Here is a 17,834-nt window from a genome sequence, read left to right as displayed (position 1 = left end):
CGTTCTTTTTTTGCTTCTCTTAAGGCAAAATGACCAATATCTGTCATGCTGATGATGTTGCAGGGGGCTTCAGCCCTGACCTGCCTCCAGCTGCCAGTGCCATCAATCACCTCAGAAGAAGATAGGCAAATTCTGAAGGCGCTCAGTGTGGATTCAGACTGAAGCCACTTCCAGGGAAGGCTCACCACACTGCCATGCTGCCCTTAAGACCTGGAGTGTTCTTGTGTTGTATGGATCATGAGAGCATCTCTCAGCCAGGGACTGGAGTTACATAGCTCACAAGGTCATTTCTCAGGGCCCGTGGCCTAAAGCAAGAGTAAGATTCTGAAAACAATTGGTAGGACATCGTTACAACTGTGTCATCTCTGTACTAAGTCCAAGAACAGGTCCCTGATTCTGAGATAAGAGGAATTAGATTAGATGCTGAAGCAAACAAACAAGGAAAACTGCTTTGCATAAAAAGAGATCAAATAGATGTTCAGAGACTAAGTTATAACACTGATGCTTAGCCCACCACATGATCAGCTGTAACAGGGAAAAGATACAGCAAGGGATACCACTGAACCCCCTTAATTGAGTTCGTAAATCCTCAGAGAGAAGCCTAAGTTTGCTGGGTGGTTTCTTCACTATATGTTAGCACACAAATTTCAATTAAGGTGAAAATAAGCTCAAATAACAATAATAATTAGGAAAAGAAAAGAAAGAATCAAGAATGAGGGGCGGGCATCAGAGCCCAAGGTACAATGTTTCAGCAGCCTGCCCCACAGGGTTGTGGATAGCGATCGACACAAGGAGGAAAAAGTGCTCCTGAGTCTGATACAAAAGCTTAACAGAGCAAACCTGTCTGGGCTATGTTCATATTGTCACTACAACCACTTTTCTTCTATTTCAGGGCCCCTGGGGAAGAGTCCTGCTGAGTAATCTTAACCCAGAAGAAGGAGAAGAAAGTTGAGCACTTTTTGAGCCTTCCTAGGTTTGACCTCAAAACACTACAATAGAATAAAGCTTCAGGGAAACCCCTAAAGCCTCTGATTTAAGGTGATGCTTGCACCTAATAGATAACACACCACCACACAAGCCACTACTCTGCTTCTAAGTAAGCTTTCAGAATTTATATTCATCTACCCACACAACAGTCCCTTCCCTTCTAATCTTAGATCAGAATACCTGATAGAGGAGAAGGAAGGTTTAAGACTCTGTCTCAACTTCTACTAGTATGGGATCGTAAACAAGTTACTTAATTTATCTGGGCTTCAGTTTCTCCATCTATAAAATGAAAGAATCATTTTAGCCAATTTCTACTCACTTGACCTACCTCATAAAAATGTAACAAAGAATAAAGAATGAAGCATGTAAAAATGCTCTGTAAACTATAAAGCACTATGCGAGCTTGAATATTATAATTCATAGTGTTAAAAGTACAACTCTTAGCCTGAAAATAATTCAGCCAGGTCATTCAAGGGATGGACTAATCTGTACACTCCAACGGGATGCCCCGTGGCCGAGCCTCCCTGGAGACACTGCATGAAGGCAGAGGCACAAGGCAATGTGGAATGTGGAATGTGGAATGCCATAGCTCCAAGTCAGAGGTGTGGCCCGAGGTGGTAGCAGAGTTGCCCAGTTGGGAAAGGAAGGCAGAGAACTGGTTAGGTTGGGGACAGACAACTAGCAGGGCAGCCATGTGATTAAGTAAGGTGTTGAAAGGATGAGACACACATGAGAATAGGAGGGGCTGGAACAGTGGGAGGACAGAGCTGAACAGTAATCGGGCATGTTCAGACCATAATCTGTAACCTAGCCTTGATAATAGAAATCCCCAAATTTGTAAATTGCAAGTTGCATAAAAGGGATTAAGAATTTTTCTCCTCTTGGGGCACCTGGGTGGCTCAGTCAGTTTAAGCGGTCAGCTCTTGGTTTCCACTCAGGTCATGATCTCAGGATCCTGGGATTGAGCCTCTCGTGGAGCCCTGCATAGGGTTCCACACTCAATGGGAAGTCTACTTGAGGATTCTTTCTTTCTCTCCCTTTCCCTCTGCCCCTCCCCCCCCACTCTCTCTCTCTCTCAAAAAAAAAATATTTTTTAAAAAAAGAATTTCCTCCTCTTCAGTTACTCATTAAATTGGATATACTATTAAATTGCTGTTTTGCTTTTAGATATATCAACTTATTAAAATAAACCAATTGTTTATTTTTTAAAATCCTAAAATATATTTTGTGTAATAAAAATATCAGTGTTTAAACAAATGCATTGAAATATCACAAAAAGTGGTCAGTTTCAGCAGGAAAGTACTTGTCTGTATTATGCAATCCGGAAAACAAAATCATGGTTCAGTAAAATTCAGAGCAATTACATGTGGCCAGGAAGAGGCCATTTACCCATACTCTGATGTGACACAATGCCTCTGAAACTCGAATTACTATTAATCCACATACACATATAAACAGAGCTCTTCCAGAATCCTCTCCTCATGTTCCCAATTCATTTTTTTCCTATTATATCTAAGTATCTCCCAGGGATATTTTTCTTTTCTGTCTCTAATCTTTTCTCCAGGGGTAAACAATAAAGAATTTTTTTATTCCCCCACCTGCTTAAGATGATATACTGGTTAATTAATCTCTTGGTCTATTTTTTAAAGTTGCTTAAAATACACATTTCCTATAAGTAACTACCTTCAATCATCAAAATACATGAACAAGGGGAGGAACTGTACACAAAAGAATTTCCAAAGGATCAAGCCAATATTTTGACCAATTGTACATAGTACTATTCAGCTTTTTTGTTAACACTCACCAAAACTAAGCATTCAGCATTTCAGCCCTACATATGCATAGTCCCACAGCCCCACCTTTATGTCCCACCATTTAAAAAAATTTTTTTTTAATTTGAGAGAGAGATAGAGCATGATCAGGGGGAAAGGGCAGAGGGAGAGGGAGAAGCAGATTCCCTGCTGAGCAGGGAGCCTGACACGGGGTTCGATCCCAGGACTCCAGGATCATGACCTGAACCCAAGGCAGATGCTTAACCGACTGAGCCACCCAAGCACTCCTATGTCCCACCATTTTTAAAATGCAGAAGGCCAAGGGCATCAGCTTCTTGCTCTGATCACCTATAAGGTGGGAGAGTTGAGAGAATGAATAAGAAGAAAAAGCAATGCAGAAAGATGTATTTTCCAATGTGTTCCCCCATAAGCTTTGTTACTGTTCATCAAAATGCTTGCTCTTACAGAGCAATACTGCTTTAAGGGATCCTGGACATTTAAACAGAGCTTAAATTATGTCCAGATTATGACTGGCCATGGGTATCGCTCAGACCTGCGGATACAGGTTGCACAACTATTTTTCCAGAATCCCTCATCCTCAACCATCCCCCCTTTAAGTGTTACATGTTTCTTGAAAGTGAAAGAAATAACCTATCTTTCAAAACCTCAGATGATTATCATGCTCCAAATAAATGGTAGACCAATTTCTGAAATTATTAACACTTCTCTGCATATCCCCAAGGAAAAAATCAGAACACTGCACTTAATGATTTAAAATGCTGTAAGTGAATAGAAAGAAGTATATCACATAGAGTGAGGCTTTTCTAAGAGACTGTACCAATTTGTCTCCTAACTGAAAATTCATGCTGCCGTTAGGCATAATTTTTAAATTTTTCTATTATGAACCCAACTGTCCCAAATATCTGGTTCTGTTTCCCAATTACAGTATTGACTCTACGGATATTATAGTATTTGCTCCACCCCACCCCCCACCCCGGCTGCCTCCTCATTCAGCAGGACAGTGCCAACAAGGAGTCATCAGCTTAGCACTTTCCAGTCTGCAGCTGCTCTGTCAAGGGGCAGCCCTGAGATCCCTTTCTCTCATCTCTCATCTTTTCGTTCCCATGGAAAGGATCTGCCTGTCATCCTTGCACCCTCTGAGCAAGGCGGACCCCTTAGCTAACAGGTGCTCACTTGGTGGAAGAGCCTCGTCCACCCTCTGGTAGCGGCTAACATCTTGGCGCACCGAAGGCAGCGATCTCAATGGCTGGTGGCCATTGGCCTGAGAACCTAGGATTAAAGAGAAAGAGGTACTTGGGTAGTGTTTTCCCCTTCAGTGTCAAAACAGTCTTTGTGAAAAACAAAAACAAAACCAAAACAACAACAACAATACCCAACATAAATCCTAGAGCTAGTCTCTTTCCTCTCTTTAGTCTCCTTTTCCATATGAGGACCCAGAAACAAAAGAAAAGAACAAGAGCTGAAACCTCAATCAGAAGAGGGTCTTCTAGAGAAATGTCTCTCTCTCTACCCATCCCCCCCCCCCCCCACTTTCTCCTCTCCTGGCTGGTCCTGGTCATGCACCAATGTTTTAGGGCCACATAATGGCCGCAAGATGATGAAGGAAACAAAAACAAAAATAAAAGGAAAAGAGGAGGAGGAGAAAAAGGGGATACTTTAGGTAGAAAAATAAATTACAGAATAAGAATATCATTCCCATTTCTGAGTCTGAGCTATTTAGGCACAGTGAATTATCCTTAGACTTTCTGATGCATCAAAGGAAACATTCTACCAGGTCATGTTCATTGAGACATAATACAAATTTTATGTGTAAATCTGCATCCCCAGATACTAAAACAGCTTATTCTTCAAGTGTCAGAACGCATCACCTAACTTAGTTAACATTTTTCGTACTGCAGAAGTAAAAAATATTACAATTGATGCAAAGTACATATTAAGTTCTGTTTTGAGGGTTTTATACAAAGAGGAGTAACTTAAGATGTTCCTGAAAGTGGGGCGCCTGGGTGGCTCCGTCCTTAAGCGTCTGCCTTCGGCTCAGGTCATGATCCCAGGGTCCTGGGATCGAGCCCCGCGTCGGGCTCCCTGCTCCGTGGGGAGCCTGCTTCTCCCTCTCCCACTCCCCCTCTTGTGCTCCCTCTCTCGCTGTGTCTCTCTCTGTCAAATAAATAAATAAAATCTTAAAAAAAAAAAAGATGTTCCTGAAAGCCTCTACACATTACACTGATGTTAAAGCTGTCAGCCTGTTTGGTTTTGTGTCTACAAACCCAGGTCCCACTGGAGATTCATTATTGAAATTTGAAGACTACCATTTGACAGGCCTCTTATTTCAAAAACAGAAGATCTGTTTGAAAAAAAAAAAAAAGCTAACTGTTGAGGACCAAGGTGAAGAAAAGAATTCAGATAACATGCGACCTGCAGTATAATTTACACTGAGGGACAAAACCCCAAGACTTCTCTTGAAGTGGTATGCTTGAGCCACTTGTACATCCTACCTCCGGTGGCGCCCTCCTCCTGGGCAGTGGCCCCTTCACAAGCCCCGTGGGCAGCCCCGGCATCACCCTCTCCTTGGGGCTGGCTCTCGGCAGCAGCAGCTCCCTCCAGGCTCCCCCGCCGCTGCCAGACCTCCCCCACCTCCTCCTGGTGAGGCAGAGGGGCCGAGTCTGCCCCTGGCCTTTCCTCCTCTCCACTGGGCGCCTGCACCACCGGCAAAGCACTGGGAGTGCGTATGGAATCCTGCGACCCTTCCGCGGGGCCACTGCTGATGGGTTCTGCTGCGCAGGCTCCATCTTCCTCCTCCTGAGAGGAAAAGGCCGGGGTTTCGGGAAAGCGTGCGCTCTCAAGAGACGAGCACCGCGTGTCCACCGAGGAGAGCTGTGTGGTAACGCTCTCATTGCAGGAGCTGTCGGCGCCTTCCAGGTCGCTCTCGCCCTCCGGCCGCGTGCTGGCTTCGCTCACGCTCTCTGTCCTGGCAGGGTCACTGGGCTCTGTTTCAGAGGATACCTGGGAAGGCTCAGACCCCTGATCCAGGGACTCAGTCTCACTGATGGCTCTGCGGCTTCCTCCTGACGTGTCGGAAGTCCCCGTGTCTGCCCCACTCGTGGGCTGATCCACCTCCTGAGAGCCACACAATTCGGTGCTGCCCTGGTCAGCACTTGGTTGAGACTCTGGGCCATTTTCGCTTTCATCTGGGACTGGGCCTGGGGGTAAGGAGGCCTCTGCCAGCTCTGGAAGATGTTCTGGCTTATCCTCGAAGGAAGCGGCTTCATTTGTGGGGGCTTCCTCCACCTCCACTGGGTTGTCTTCTGGCTTTGTCTGTGATGTCAGGCTCACATCATCAGTTCTCGATGCCGTGCCAAACATTATTAGCCCTCCCTCCTCCTCCAAGGAAGATGGATATCCTAGGTCTTGCTGGAACTCGTGGTCTTCCTCATCTGAGTCGATATGAAGCATTGCATTGAGTCTTGTGTCAGTGGGAAAACTACTCCTTAGTTTTGGAGAGGCTCCCATGGACCTCTCCGAGCAGGTGGCCGGGCCCGGCCTGGAATGGCCATTGTGTTCAATCGCATCTAAGTAATCATTGAGTGAATCCTGACGTCCTCGGGGAGGTGAGGTCCTTGAAGAAGTAGAGGTTAATTCCTCTGTGTCTATTTCCAGAGTAGAGCTAGTCCTGAGAGAATGCTTGGGCGTCCCATCAGCAGCACTGTCCTCAGAAACTGGTCCATTAGAACAAACGGGGCTGTCATGATGGCCCCCGGGCATGTCCTCCTCATCAGAAGGGCTTCCTAGGTCTCCATTTACAGTATTGACCCCAAGTATTGTGCCAACAGCTTCTGGAGAAGCATCTAAAGGAGAAAACAGCATTTATTAAAACAAAGTGGTAATAACAAATGAACTTTTAATGTCCTATTCCTTTGCCACCCATCAGTTCAACAAATTCAGTCATCCCATTAAGGCCTCTTTACAGTATTATTGCCTTGAGAAGATAAACAACTCACTACTGAATGAGTATCTTGTTGGTTAGTTTGACATATGAAGTGTCTATGTTCACTATTACTAGAAATTCTATAGCCCAGTTTCCAAACACAGGCATAAACCTAAGAGATATTTTTGATAAACAAGCTTGCCTATCTGCTTGGGAAACTTCAGAAGGTAATCACTTATTAGCTGTTTATTTTCAAAACAGGACACAAATTCAAATTCTATTCAAATATAAACTAACAACTGAGTAAGACTTATCAAGTTTTTCCTACAGTGATGTATTCACACAGCTATCTCACCTTCGTGCACAGAAGACGTAACCTCCACTTTAAACTGGAGGTACCCGCTCACGTGGTCAGCTGGGAGCCTGCGGCCAAGGTTGTAGCTGAGCATTTGGTCGCTGCAAGAGGAGAAATGGTTCTTTCCTTACTACATTGGTGTCAGCCTTCACCTCCTCCAGCAGGCCACCCCCAAATCTCACACACTTCTCTTCAAAAACTTTCACACTCACCAGAAAATACAACGCTCGAAGGCATGTTATAGTCCAATGTAATATGATTCATTCCCACAAAGGAAAACTTATAACCCCCCCGACCCAGGATGCAACGAAATCTTGTTATAAGCCGAAAACGCAATACAGTATCACGTGATTTTCTTAAAGGGGACTGATGTGCTCTCTCACTGCTAACAGTGACCAGGAAAAGAGCATTCTCAAGGTCATCAAGTAGCTGTGAAAGGTCTACAGTTTGGGTTATTTTTCGACTCAGGTATAAAAGCGCAAGAGGGCCTGGCTCCTCAGCATTTAGCACAATAGGAAACTGGTCCTACGAGGACACAACAGGCAAGGACTATCACACAAGGACGGGCGGGGGGGCGGGGGGCACTTCACTACTGTACTTGAGGAGTAGGGGCTGGGAGTTAGGAGACAGCAGGGTGAGAAGTGTCTGCCCCTGGCAGCCGCTGCAGCTGTGGGAGGGGAGCATGCCATTGGACCTCCCCTCCTCACCTGCAGAGTAAGGGGACCGGAGCTGCTGGCCCCCACCGGGGGGAGCCTGGCTATCACTGCTTCCCAGCATGCCTTGCAAGAGATGCTAATGGAGAAGCTAGGTGTGCTGCTGGGGTGGCATCTTGTTGCCGCCCCACGAGGCGTGCTGGAGGGCACCCCACCAGGGCCCCACCTTGGCCCCCCACTCAGGCTACCAGCCTCTTTGAGGATGAAGTTGTCAATCTTTTTCAATTCTGTGTTTATTTAATCAAAGTCAAATGCAATTACATCATGACCTTGTCTGAGGCAGCTTGCATTCTCAATCTAATTTATTCTTAATTAAGGAAAATAATCAAAGGGATAGTACGAAATCATACTATCTCTGCTCTCACACTGCCCTCTACTGGCAACTTCAGAAGGAAAACAACACCTTTGCCTAATACTTGCACCGCTGTGCAGCTTAGAGCCACTAGTCTGCTATTTATTATTAACGCGCAGCACAGTTTTGTTAGTCCGTCTCTACCTTCTCAGGACAATTCCAAATAGATGTCACCCCTTTAAAAGACACACATGTGTGACTGTAAAATCCCGGTTCAGCTCTTGGGGATCTTTCTGACTTCTTAGCAAGAATTTCTTAAAACTGTAAGATTATTTTCTTCTTCCTTTTTCTTTTCTTTCCTAGAAACGAGGTAATAGTTTTTGTCTCGATTGATGCTTTTAAAATGTCATCAGGGAAATTCAAATCAAAACTACATTGAGATACCACCTTACACCAGTTAGAATGGCAAAAATGGACAGGGAAAGAAACAACAAATGTTGGAGAGGTTACACTGCTGGTGGGAATGCAAGTTGGTACAGCCACTTTGGAAAACAGTGTGGAGGTGCCTCAAAAATTTAAAAATAGAGCTACCCTATGACCCAGCAATTGCACTCCTGGGTATTTACCCCAAAGACACAGATGTAGTGAAAAGAAGGGCCGTATGCACCCCAATGTTCATAGCAGCAATGTCCGCAATAGCCAAACTGTGGAAAGAGCCGAGATGCCCTTCAACAGATGAATGGATAAAGAAGACGTGGTCCATATATACAATGGAATATTACTCAGCCATCAGAAAGGATGAATACCCAATTTGCATCAACATGGATGGGACTGGGGGAGATTATGCTAAGTGAAATAAGTCAAGCAGAGAAAGTCAATTATCATATGGTTTCACTTATTTGTGGAACATAAGGAATAGCATGGAGGACATTAGGAGAAGGAAGGGAAGAATGAAGGGGGGGAAATCACAGGGGGAGATGAACCATAAGAGACCATGGACTCTGAGAAACAAACTGAGGGTTCTAGAGGGGAGGGGAGTGGGGGGATGGGTTAGCCTGGTGATGGGTATTAAGGAGGGCATGTACTGCATGGAGCACTGGGTGTTATGCACAAACAGTGAATCATGGAACGCTACATCAAAAACTAATTAAGTACTGTATGGTGACTAACATAATAAAATTAAATTTAAAAAAATATATATCATATATTAGAAAGAAAAAAATAAATAAAATAAAATGCTTTGGTTTCCCAATGTGAGTGCTTCACGTGTGCCACGTGCACTCTGCTAAGGGCTCACCCTGCACTGTCTCTCAGCCTGGCAGGCAGGTGGCAGCTCTGTTTTCTAGAGGAGGACACCAAGGCGTGGGGAGGGTAAGTGACTTGTCTAAGGCCAGATAAGTACTGAGTGACAGAACCGGGATGAGAACACAGATTCACCTGACGCAGAAGGTCCTGCTCTGCAGTCACCACACTACCATCTCGCTTTATGTCTTCTCAGTGGTTCTAGGCTGCTTTCAGGAGCATGCACTTTAATGACATAATTTACTCATGGCTCATCTACATGTGACTGCTATTCTGATAGTGCCTTTCCTACTTAAACCGGTATTTTTCAAAAACCTTTTCTGCAAAAGGGTATATAGGCATTTCTTACTATTAGACGGTAGAGTTATGCTACTTTTACATTAAAGTGTTCAAATAACATCATATAATGGCTATAATCTGCATAATAGCAGGGCTGTCTTTTTCTTTCTCTTACCACTGTCTTCCCAGAATTTAGACATCGCCTAACACACAGAGGTGCCTGATCTTTGCCCACTAAGGCATGAACCTAGCAGCAAATTACACAGGCCTGTCCTCAACGTTGTGGTTCCTCACCCATCTCTTTGGACATTAAGTCCCAGAATAATTAAACCTTCATTCTTGTTTGATCCTCATCTTCTCTTCCTCAGCCAGTAAAAGAAAGTGTTGGTGCTGATAATGGACAATTTCTAAAAATGATAGATTTTAGCTAGGAAATAAATGTTTAGTAGGAATTGTAAGAAAAGAACTGCATCCATCTGTGTTGCTCACTGTCATATCCCCAATACCAAACAGCATGTTTAACATTTAGTAGACAGTATACATGTATACACACATCATTTGTTGAATAAATTAATTAACAAATGAGACTCTTGGAAAGAAGAATTTTAACAGGTGATAGTACTGTTTATTAACCAAACTAGCCAGATACTCAATTCAACTATTCAACCTATAAATACAGGAAATCCTCCTATTCAGAGATTCTGAGTCAAGGGTTTCATCCTTTGTTGAGTGCCTGTCAGAGGAGTCACCTACTTTCTTTTTCTCTTTCTTTCTTTCTTTCTTTCTTTCTTTCTTTCTTTCTTTCTTCCTTCCTTCCTTCCTTTCTGTTTTTATTTATTTGGGGTTTTTTTAATATACTTTTTTTCTTTTATTTTTGGTTTTTTTTGTTTTTTTTTCTTTTTCATCTTTGTGCCTCCTTGTTCTTACCTAGTCTCATCTGACTCATCCTGCTTCTTGCTGTGATATATTACTGTGAACAATATATTATATATTATTATGAAACACGATTATGAAGAATAAATGCCAAAGTACTCTCACTACCTGAGGCATTCTCTCTCTAATGTAATCAGAGGGATTGACAAAGCATAGGAAAGTGATGTGTATTTTGGACAAATGTGGGCCACTCTCTGAAAAATATCACATTCAAACAAATGCTCTCAAAATAGGTAATTAGTAAAAAGTTCTAGCTCATCCTACAAAACCACACTCTTTAAAACCTCAACTACTTCAGAGGGCTGCAATCTACCAAACATAGAAGTAATGAAAACCCAGCACTTTTCAAGATGAATCAATTACTTGGTGGAAAGCAATAATCAGATCAGGAATATATATTTAGGTATTAATAGTTGATATATCAATATGTAGTATCATTCTTAATAAAGCAAATCCCAAGTAATTGTATCAGACAATATTTTTAATATACAGAGACATTTCATAATTCCAATATTTTACAAATTCACGCTGGACTTCCTTCTAATACACACCAATTCATGACTGGCAGTACTTGAAGTGTCCAATTGTTTAAAAGACTAAATGAAAAGCCAGCAAGTCAACAACGGTTTCACACGCTGAAAAGGTTTTATTTTGCCTTCATCATTCTTACTGGTATACATAAATTCACACTTTTATCATGTGTCATATATATTCTGTAAATTATATGATGATAATTATATAAATTAAATTATAGATATACTGTATTTACCATAGTTATCTTTCTCTTCTAAATCTTTCACTTTTTATAAATCCTAAAAATAACTTTTAAAAAACTTCCTAATGTAAACGATCTCTACCAGAAGCAATAATTGTGATTTCCTAGCTTTTATCAGATAAACCAGGCACTAGAATTTCAGTATAATATTCCTACTTCATGTGTGCTGGCTCGACCACAAATTCCATTGTCTCTGATGGCCAGAGAATTAAAATCCATTATAATCTCTTAGTTTCAGATTTTGAAGGGGCCTTCGAGTTCAGCTGGTCTAAACTCTGTATTTTTCAATGAGGAATGCCCAAGTAAGTTATGACGTGCCAAAATAAAACAGTCCATTAGTTGCAGAATGAATATGAATGATCAACCTTCCTTAGTTAGCCGGAATAATAACACATTGCTGCCCGTCCTTGAAGTGTTGTAGAGAAGCCAGGATTCTAGAGCAGACTGATCTGCACTCAAGTCCCAGCTCCACCTGTCGCTTGCTAGTCTCAGATTCCTCATCTCGGAAATGGGTATAATCACCCTTTTTATCTCCCAGAGCTGCTGAGAAGGTCACATGGGTTAATGAAAGCAAAGTACTTAAGCTCTGACATAGAATAAACTCTCGGCATCTTTTCAGCTTGTTCACTTTTATTTATTACTATTGCTACTACCATTGTTACCACTTCTGCTGCCACTGCAACCATGACCACTACTACCATTTGCTCGTGTTTTCTTATGGTGAAGAAGATACCAAAACAGTACCCTCAGTGCTACCTCAGAGCAGCAGTGGTACTGAGTTCGCTGGCAACAACCACGCAGAAATACGTATACACCGTTTATGATAAGGGATGTTATGATTTCTTAACTAGTTTATTCACAACTTACAAAAAGCTCACGGAAAGAAAACAGGCATCAAATCACATTTTAAAATTCTCGCAATGAGTAAATTTTAGTTGTCTGAATGAATGTATAGGTCTAGGAGCTCTATGATAATACCCCCTACGAGTCAAGGTCTTATTTTAAATGGCCCTAAAACAAGGTCGTTTTTTGTTATTCAGGAATAGCGAGTTGTCTGGATGGGATTAATTAGGACAAGGGAGCTGTCGACCTGACTCTAGAATCCTGCCCTAGGGAGAGACTTTTACTGAAAGATTTCAATATACTCAAAAACAACTGAGTGCTATGACATTTGACACAGAAATGTTAATGGTAGGCACATCTTGGAAAAGATAGATACAAAAAAAAAAGGTATATAATGAAAACAAATTGCTTTTGTCCTGCACAGTTTAATGAGTATATGCAAACACTTTCATTTTTAAAAGAATTATCTTACCACTTCTTCTCAGTAAAAGTCCTAGGACTACAAAGTTTCATTTCAGTTGCTTCTGTGCAAACTAATCTCAACAAGATCCCTACAAGTGGGGTCTGATTACCCAATGGCTTGCCGCTCCAGCAATCTCTGGACTGGAATGGTTAGTTTCCCCAGAAAACGCTTGATGATGGGACGGCTCTTGGCAAATTTGTCTTTAATTTCAATTTCTAAGACATCAGTAAGAAGTGCAAAAAAGGAATATTTCTGAAAACGAAAACAGATAACATGTTGATTCAGAAGAAAGACAAACATGAAATTATATCATTTCATTATTACAGAAAATGGTATCTCTTAAATCCTAATGACTTAGAGTCCACATTGCTAGAAATATCTGCAGCCACTGTCCATCCTCTGTTCATTTAGAATCATTAGCATTCACAGTGATTACAGGCACCAGTTAAGGATCTGCAGGACAAAAGAAGCTCCTTCAATCATTCAGCCTTTCCTGGTTCAACATTTTATGGAGATGCTATCAAATATTAAATTGTACACAATGCAATTTTAGTACTTACTGCATTTATTGTATCTTAATTCTTTGAAATTTAATACCCTGTTACAGGATGGTTTTGAATTATCACTGTGTTTGGTTAAGAGCAATTTTAATTCCTCATCCTATGGGATTCTGAAGTTGTACAGCACAGGTTAAAATACTCTTCCACGGGCGCCTGGGTGGCTCAGTTGGTTAAGCGACTGCCTTCGGCTCAGGTCATGATCCCAGTGTCCTGGGATCGAGTCCCGCATATCGGGCTCCCTGCTCTGCGGGGAGCCTGCTTCTCCCTCTCCCACTCCCCCTGCTGGTGTTCCCTCTCTCGCTGTGTCTCTCTCTGTCAAATAAATAAATAAAATCTTTAAAAAAAAAAAAATACTCTTCCACTTAGTGGCTAAAGTCGGAACATCTATAGAATACTGTGGTTTCTCTGATAAATATCAGAATAAAACAATGTTTCAATGGAAAGTACTTAATTTAAAGGCACACGGGACAGAAAAATAAAAATATGAAGTTAACATAAGCTTTGTTGTTTTGCTTAGGAATGCCATTAGAGAGAATCAGATTGGCTATTAATAAGAATACAAAATAAATATAAAAAGCTTTATTCATTTACAAAGGCTGTCACGTACATTACCTTCATGTTAGCTTTACAAATACTATTTTCAAGGATGAGATCTTAGGATAAGGAAGTGATGGGGCCAGAATCTAACCTGAACCATTTCGCCCCTTCCCTGACATTATCCACTCAACCACAGTGATGCGAACGGTGCCAGCTAGTCTTACACTTAGGCACCACTAAGTTCATTTAGTCATAACAATTAAAGTTCTGCCAAGGGCCATGGAGTCTAGTAATCTGCTGAATGGAAAAAGCACTTGCTGAGTATAAGAGAGCTGACTTTAAGCACTACCTGTGTCTCTGAGCAGCTAGTTACATAAACCTTTCAAGCTTCATTTTCTTAATCATCAAAATGGAGAGATGATGATCTCATCCCTTATACCTCCTTATTAGGCATACACTGATAACATGGTTAAGAACTTTGTAAATATAAAATGTTAGCAAAAGAAAGTTGTTGTCAGTATCATTCCTATATCCACTATGTTCCTTCTAGAGCTCATAGTGAGATGCATGTTATGTCTTCTAGGCTTCTAAATGTGCTAAATTAAGTGGTATGCCTTTAAGAGTTATTTACTATTTGGAGATCATAAGTAGTTTTTTAAACCAGGTGTTAAGAATACATGCAGTATTTAATCCATTTAAATAACCATAAGAACTTCTCAGGAGAAACATCTTGCTGCGCTGGCAAGTCTCAAATAGCCATACCTTTTTTTTCCAATTGGTTTTAGACCCCCTGAACTATCTCCCGCCCCAGTGAAATATTTCTACAAAACTATCAGAACATATTGTTGTCATTAAACATTTAGGGAATGATCTGACTCATTGTATAACTCCTATGCCAATGAACACTCTAACACTAATAGGTGAAACATGTCTTGGATCTCTGAGAAATGGTGGGAGAGCTCCTACTTTGTTCAGTAGATGAGAAACAATGTCTCTGTTTGGTCCACTTGACTTTAATGATGGTGTGCACTAAGATGACAGGTAGCATAATGTAGCTGTAAGGAACTCTTAAGGTATCTACCATCAACACATCAACAATCTGGCTTCACTCAGGATGACGAGTCCTTGAATAGCTTATTTAATTAACCAAAATCTAGAAATCCGAAAAACATTTGCCAAAGCCCATAGGGAGAGAAATTCCCTTAATCCGTACTGAATATATACTAGAACAAAACATTGGGAGGGCTTTTAAAGTTTTTTATTTTAATTCCAGTTAGTTAACATAAATGTTGTATTAGTCTCAGGTACAAAAACATAAAATTTTAAATAAAAATAGGATTGGTGGGGTGCCTGGGTGGCTCAGTCGGTTAAGCGACTGCCTTCGGCTCAGGTCATGATCCTGGAGTCCCGGGATCGAGCCCCGCATCGGGCTCCCTGCTCAGTGGAGAGTCTGCTTCTCCCTCTGACCCTCCTGCCTCTCATGCTCTCTGTCTCTCATTCTCTCTCTCTCAAATAAATAAAATCTTAAAAAAAAAAAAATAGGATTGGTGTTACTGACTTTTCTTTCTGCCTCAGGCTCTAATATGGCTCAGCAAGGCATGATTACTGACCCTGTCCTTACTTAAAATTTTAATATTTGTTCATCATGAATTTTTTTGCATTGATTTTGATTTTTCTAAAAAAATTTTCATTAAAATATTAATTTTGATGATTGAGTCTTTTGGCCCCCTTAAGTTGTGCATCTGAGGTAAGGACTTCACTTGCTTTGCCCTACACCTGGCCTTGGCTACAAGGGACTATCTCATTCTCGTCCCTCTTTCTAACAGAACCCCGAGACCCCTCAGCCATCCTGCCATGCTCATAAACAGCTCAATGATACACAGAACAGAGATGGACTTGGCCAACTTCCTGTCAAGTAGAAAACCCCTGAGGATCATCTTACCTCTCGGTGCCAAATTGGATTAGTGGTGTTACTGATGATAGTAGACCTTCTCTCCTGCCCATGGTGCGCACAGGTGGGGAAACTGCTCTTCTTCCCTGGCTGAATGGACATCTTAAGATAAGGGTCAGGATTGAAGAACATCCCTTTCTTTAGCCCAACGGCTCTAAGATCTTGAAAGAGAGGAGGGAGGGTGGGGAAGAGAGAGGGATGGGTAAACAACAGCAAAACAATCACAAAGTTATTCACAGTATGATCACTTAGATAAGTGAGGACAAGTGAGTTATGACTAATTCCAGCAAGGGGGGGGGGGTGTCTCCTGACAGGCCACAGAAACGAAGCCAAACATTTACCATCACCTTACGCACCTAAACTGACTTTGCCTGGGAATCATCTTGATTCTAACATGCGCATCTTCACATGGTCTGGCAAACAGCATTTCAAACAGCATCTTGAGAAAAATTCTTTTTATTTATTTATTTATTTTAAAGATTTTATTTATTTATTTGACAGAGATAGCAGGGGGAGTGGGAGAGGAAGACAAGCAGGGGGAATGGGAGAGGAAGAAGCAGGCTTCCTGCAGAGCAGGGAGCCCAATGTGGGGCTCGATCCCAGGACCCTGGGATCATGAACTGAGCCGAAGGCAGACGTTTAATGACTGAGCCACCCAGGCTCCCCAGTAGTTTATTTTTTAAAAAAGAATTCTAATATGTTCTTTCATGAGAGAAAAATTAAGTCTTCTACATACATATATGAAATTACAGACCTATGTTTAATTGGGGATAAAACTCGAGAGCACATATTCAGTTGTACCACATTTAAAATGTCATATATACTCCACAAATGTAATGAATGTTAGGGGGGAAAGGAGACCAGAAATATTTCTAAAATTTGAATGCCACCTGCTGTATTAAGTGATTATGAGGTTACTGTTTAGGAACTTACATATTTGATGACTGTGTCAGAACTCATCTTAGAGTCACTAGTTGTTATTTCACACTAGGTGAGCTGCTAAAATTTCTGGCTAAAGTCTGCTAAGTGAAGAGACTTTTAAAAGGAGTCAGGCTAAGGGATACAAACATGTCAGGCAATAAACCCAGATCCGCTGGGTCCTCAACACCTTTCTGAGAATATTAGTGTGAATAAGATTGGCCTGAGAGCTAAGTGATCTTCAAAGCTTCTGCAATCATAGACTGTTTCTAAGTAACTTGATGCAATTATGATCAGTCTAGGGAGGTGCTGACTCTTGGTCCAGCGAGAAATTCGGCAGATGCCTCTGAAGCTTCAGAGATCTTTGGATTACCCAGATCAGTAATTTATGGTGACCTTAAATTATAGGAGGTCACCTGAGTCACCCTACTCAGGCCCATTCATTTTTTTTTTAATGTGGGCTCCACGCTGGGCCCAACATGGGGCCTGAACACACGACCCTGAGATCAAGACCTGAGCTGAGATCAAGAGTCAGACGCCCCACCGACTGAGCCACCAAGGCGCCCCTCAAGCCCATTCTTGAAACATGGTCTTTCTCAGTAGGACAGAATTGGCCTGGGGTTGCCCATAGAACCATATTCTCTAGGGAGTGCTGCCTGGAGGAGGCTCCCCCATGGCCGACAAGAACTTGTGGCCTAGCGTGTTGGCCGATGACAACTGATGGGAAGCAGAGGAGGCAGTTTTAATATGTCGGCAAAGGTTGAAAAATTCAACCAGGAAGCCTTCATGTTAAGGACACTGCATGAAATACAGTAAGATGTTTGCTCTGAAAACCAATGGCAGAAGGGAAAGATGAGTAAGGAACTAGACAGGCTCTTCAGGGAAGCCACTGTAAGCTCATTAGTCTTACAGCCCCCCAGTCCCGGCACTTCACAAGCTACGGAGTCATTATTAATACAGCATCTGCCTCTGACTATCAATTTAATAATGCTACATGTTTTCACTTGGCTTTAGTTAGCATAAAATAGCTTCAAGAGAAAAACACCATTTGCATATTTATTTTCTTATCTTTCTTGATTATGCTTGCCTCAGACTCAAAGACAGAAGAATAATATTCTTTAGATATTAAATTTACTCCTAAAGAAGGGATTTCTTTGCAGTAAATGAGGAGTAACATATACAGAAATGGCTGCCACAAAGCCTGACAGAGC

The 17,834-nt window shown here is 41.9% G+C and overlaps 1 protein-coding gene across 5 annotated transcripts in view; it reads right to left on the bottom strand.

Annotated features, from left to right (window-relative positions):
* HECW2 (HECT, C2 and WW domain containing E3 ubiquitin protein ligase 2) overlaps positions 1–17,834 on the bottom strand; it is a 357,760-nt gene that overhangs the window by 114,017 nt on the left and 225,909 nt on the right. For all 5 annotated transcript variants that reach the window (XM_035007494.1, XM_035007490.1, XM_035007491.1 and 2 more), the window contains 5 exons: positions 15,697–15,866; positions 12,767–12,909; positions 7,058–7,158; positions 5,273–6,622; positions 3,954–4,049 (listed from right to left, as the gene is read on the bottom strand). In XM_035007494.1, the coding sequence (XP_034863385.1) occupies positions 3,954–4,049; positions 5,273–6,622; positions 7,058–7,158; positions 12,767–12,909; positions 15,697–15,866 (1,860 nt within the window). The remainder of the gene's footprint in view (positions 1–3,953; positions 4,050–5,272; positions 6,623–7,057; positions 7,159–12,766; positions 12,910–15,696; positions 15,867–17,834) is intronic.

This window comes from Mirounga leonina, unplaced genomic scaffold, assembly GCF_011800145.1.
Source record: "Mirounga leonina isolate KUSES-001 unplaced genomic scaffold, KU_Mleo_1.0 Mir_151, whole genome shotgun sequence".
Lineage (NCBI taxonomy): Eukaryota > Metazoa > Chordata > Mammalia > Carnivora > Phocidae > Mirounga > Mirounga leonina.
This window is presented reverse-complemented; position numbering and strand designations above follow the sequence as displayed.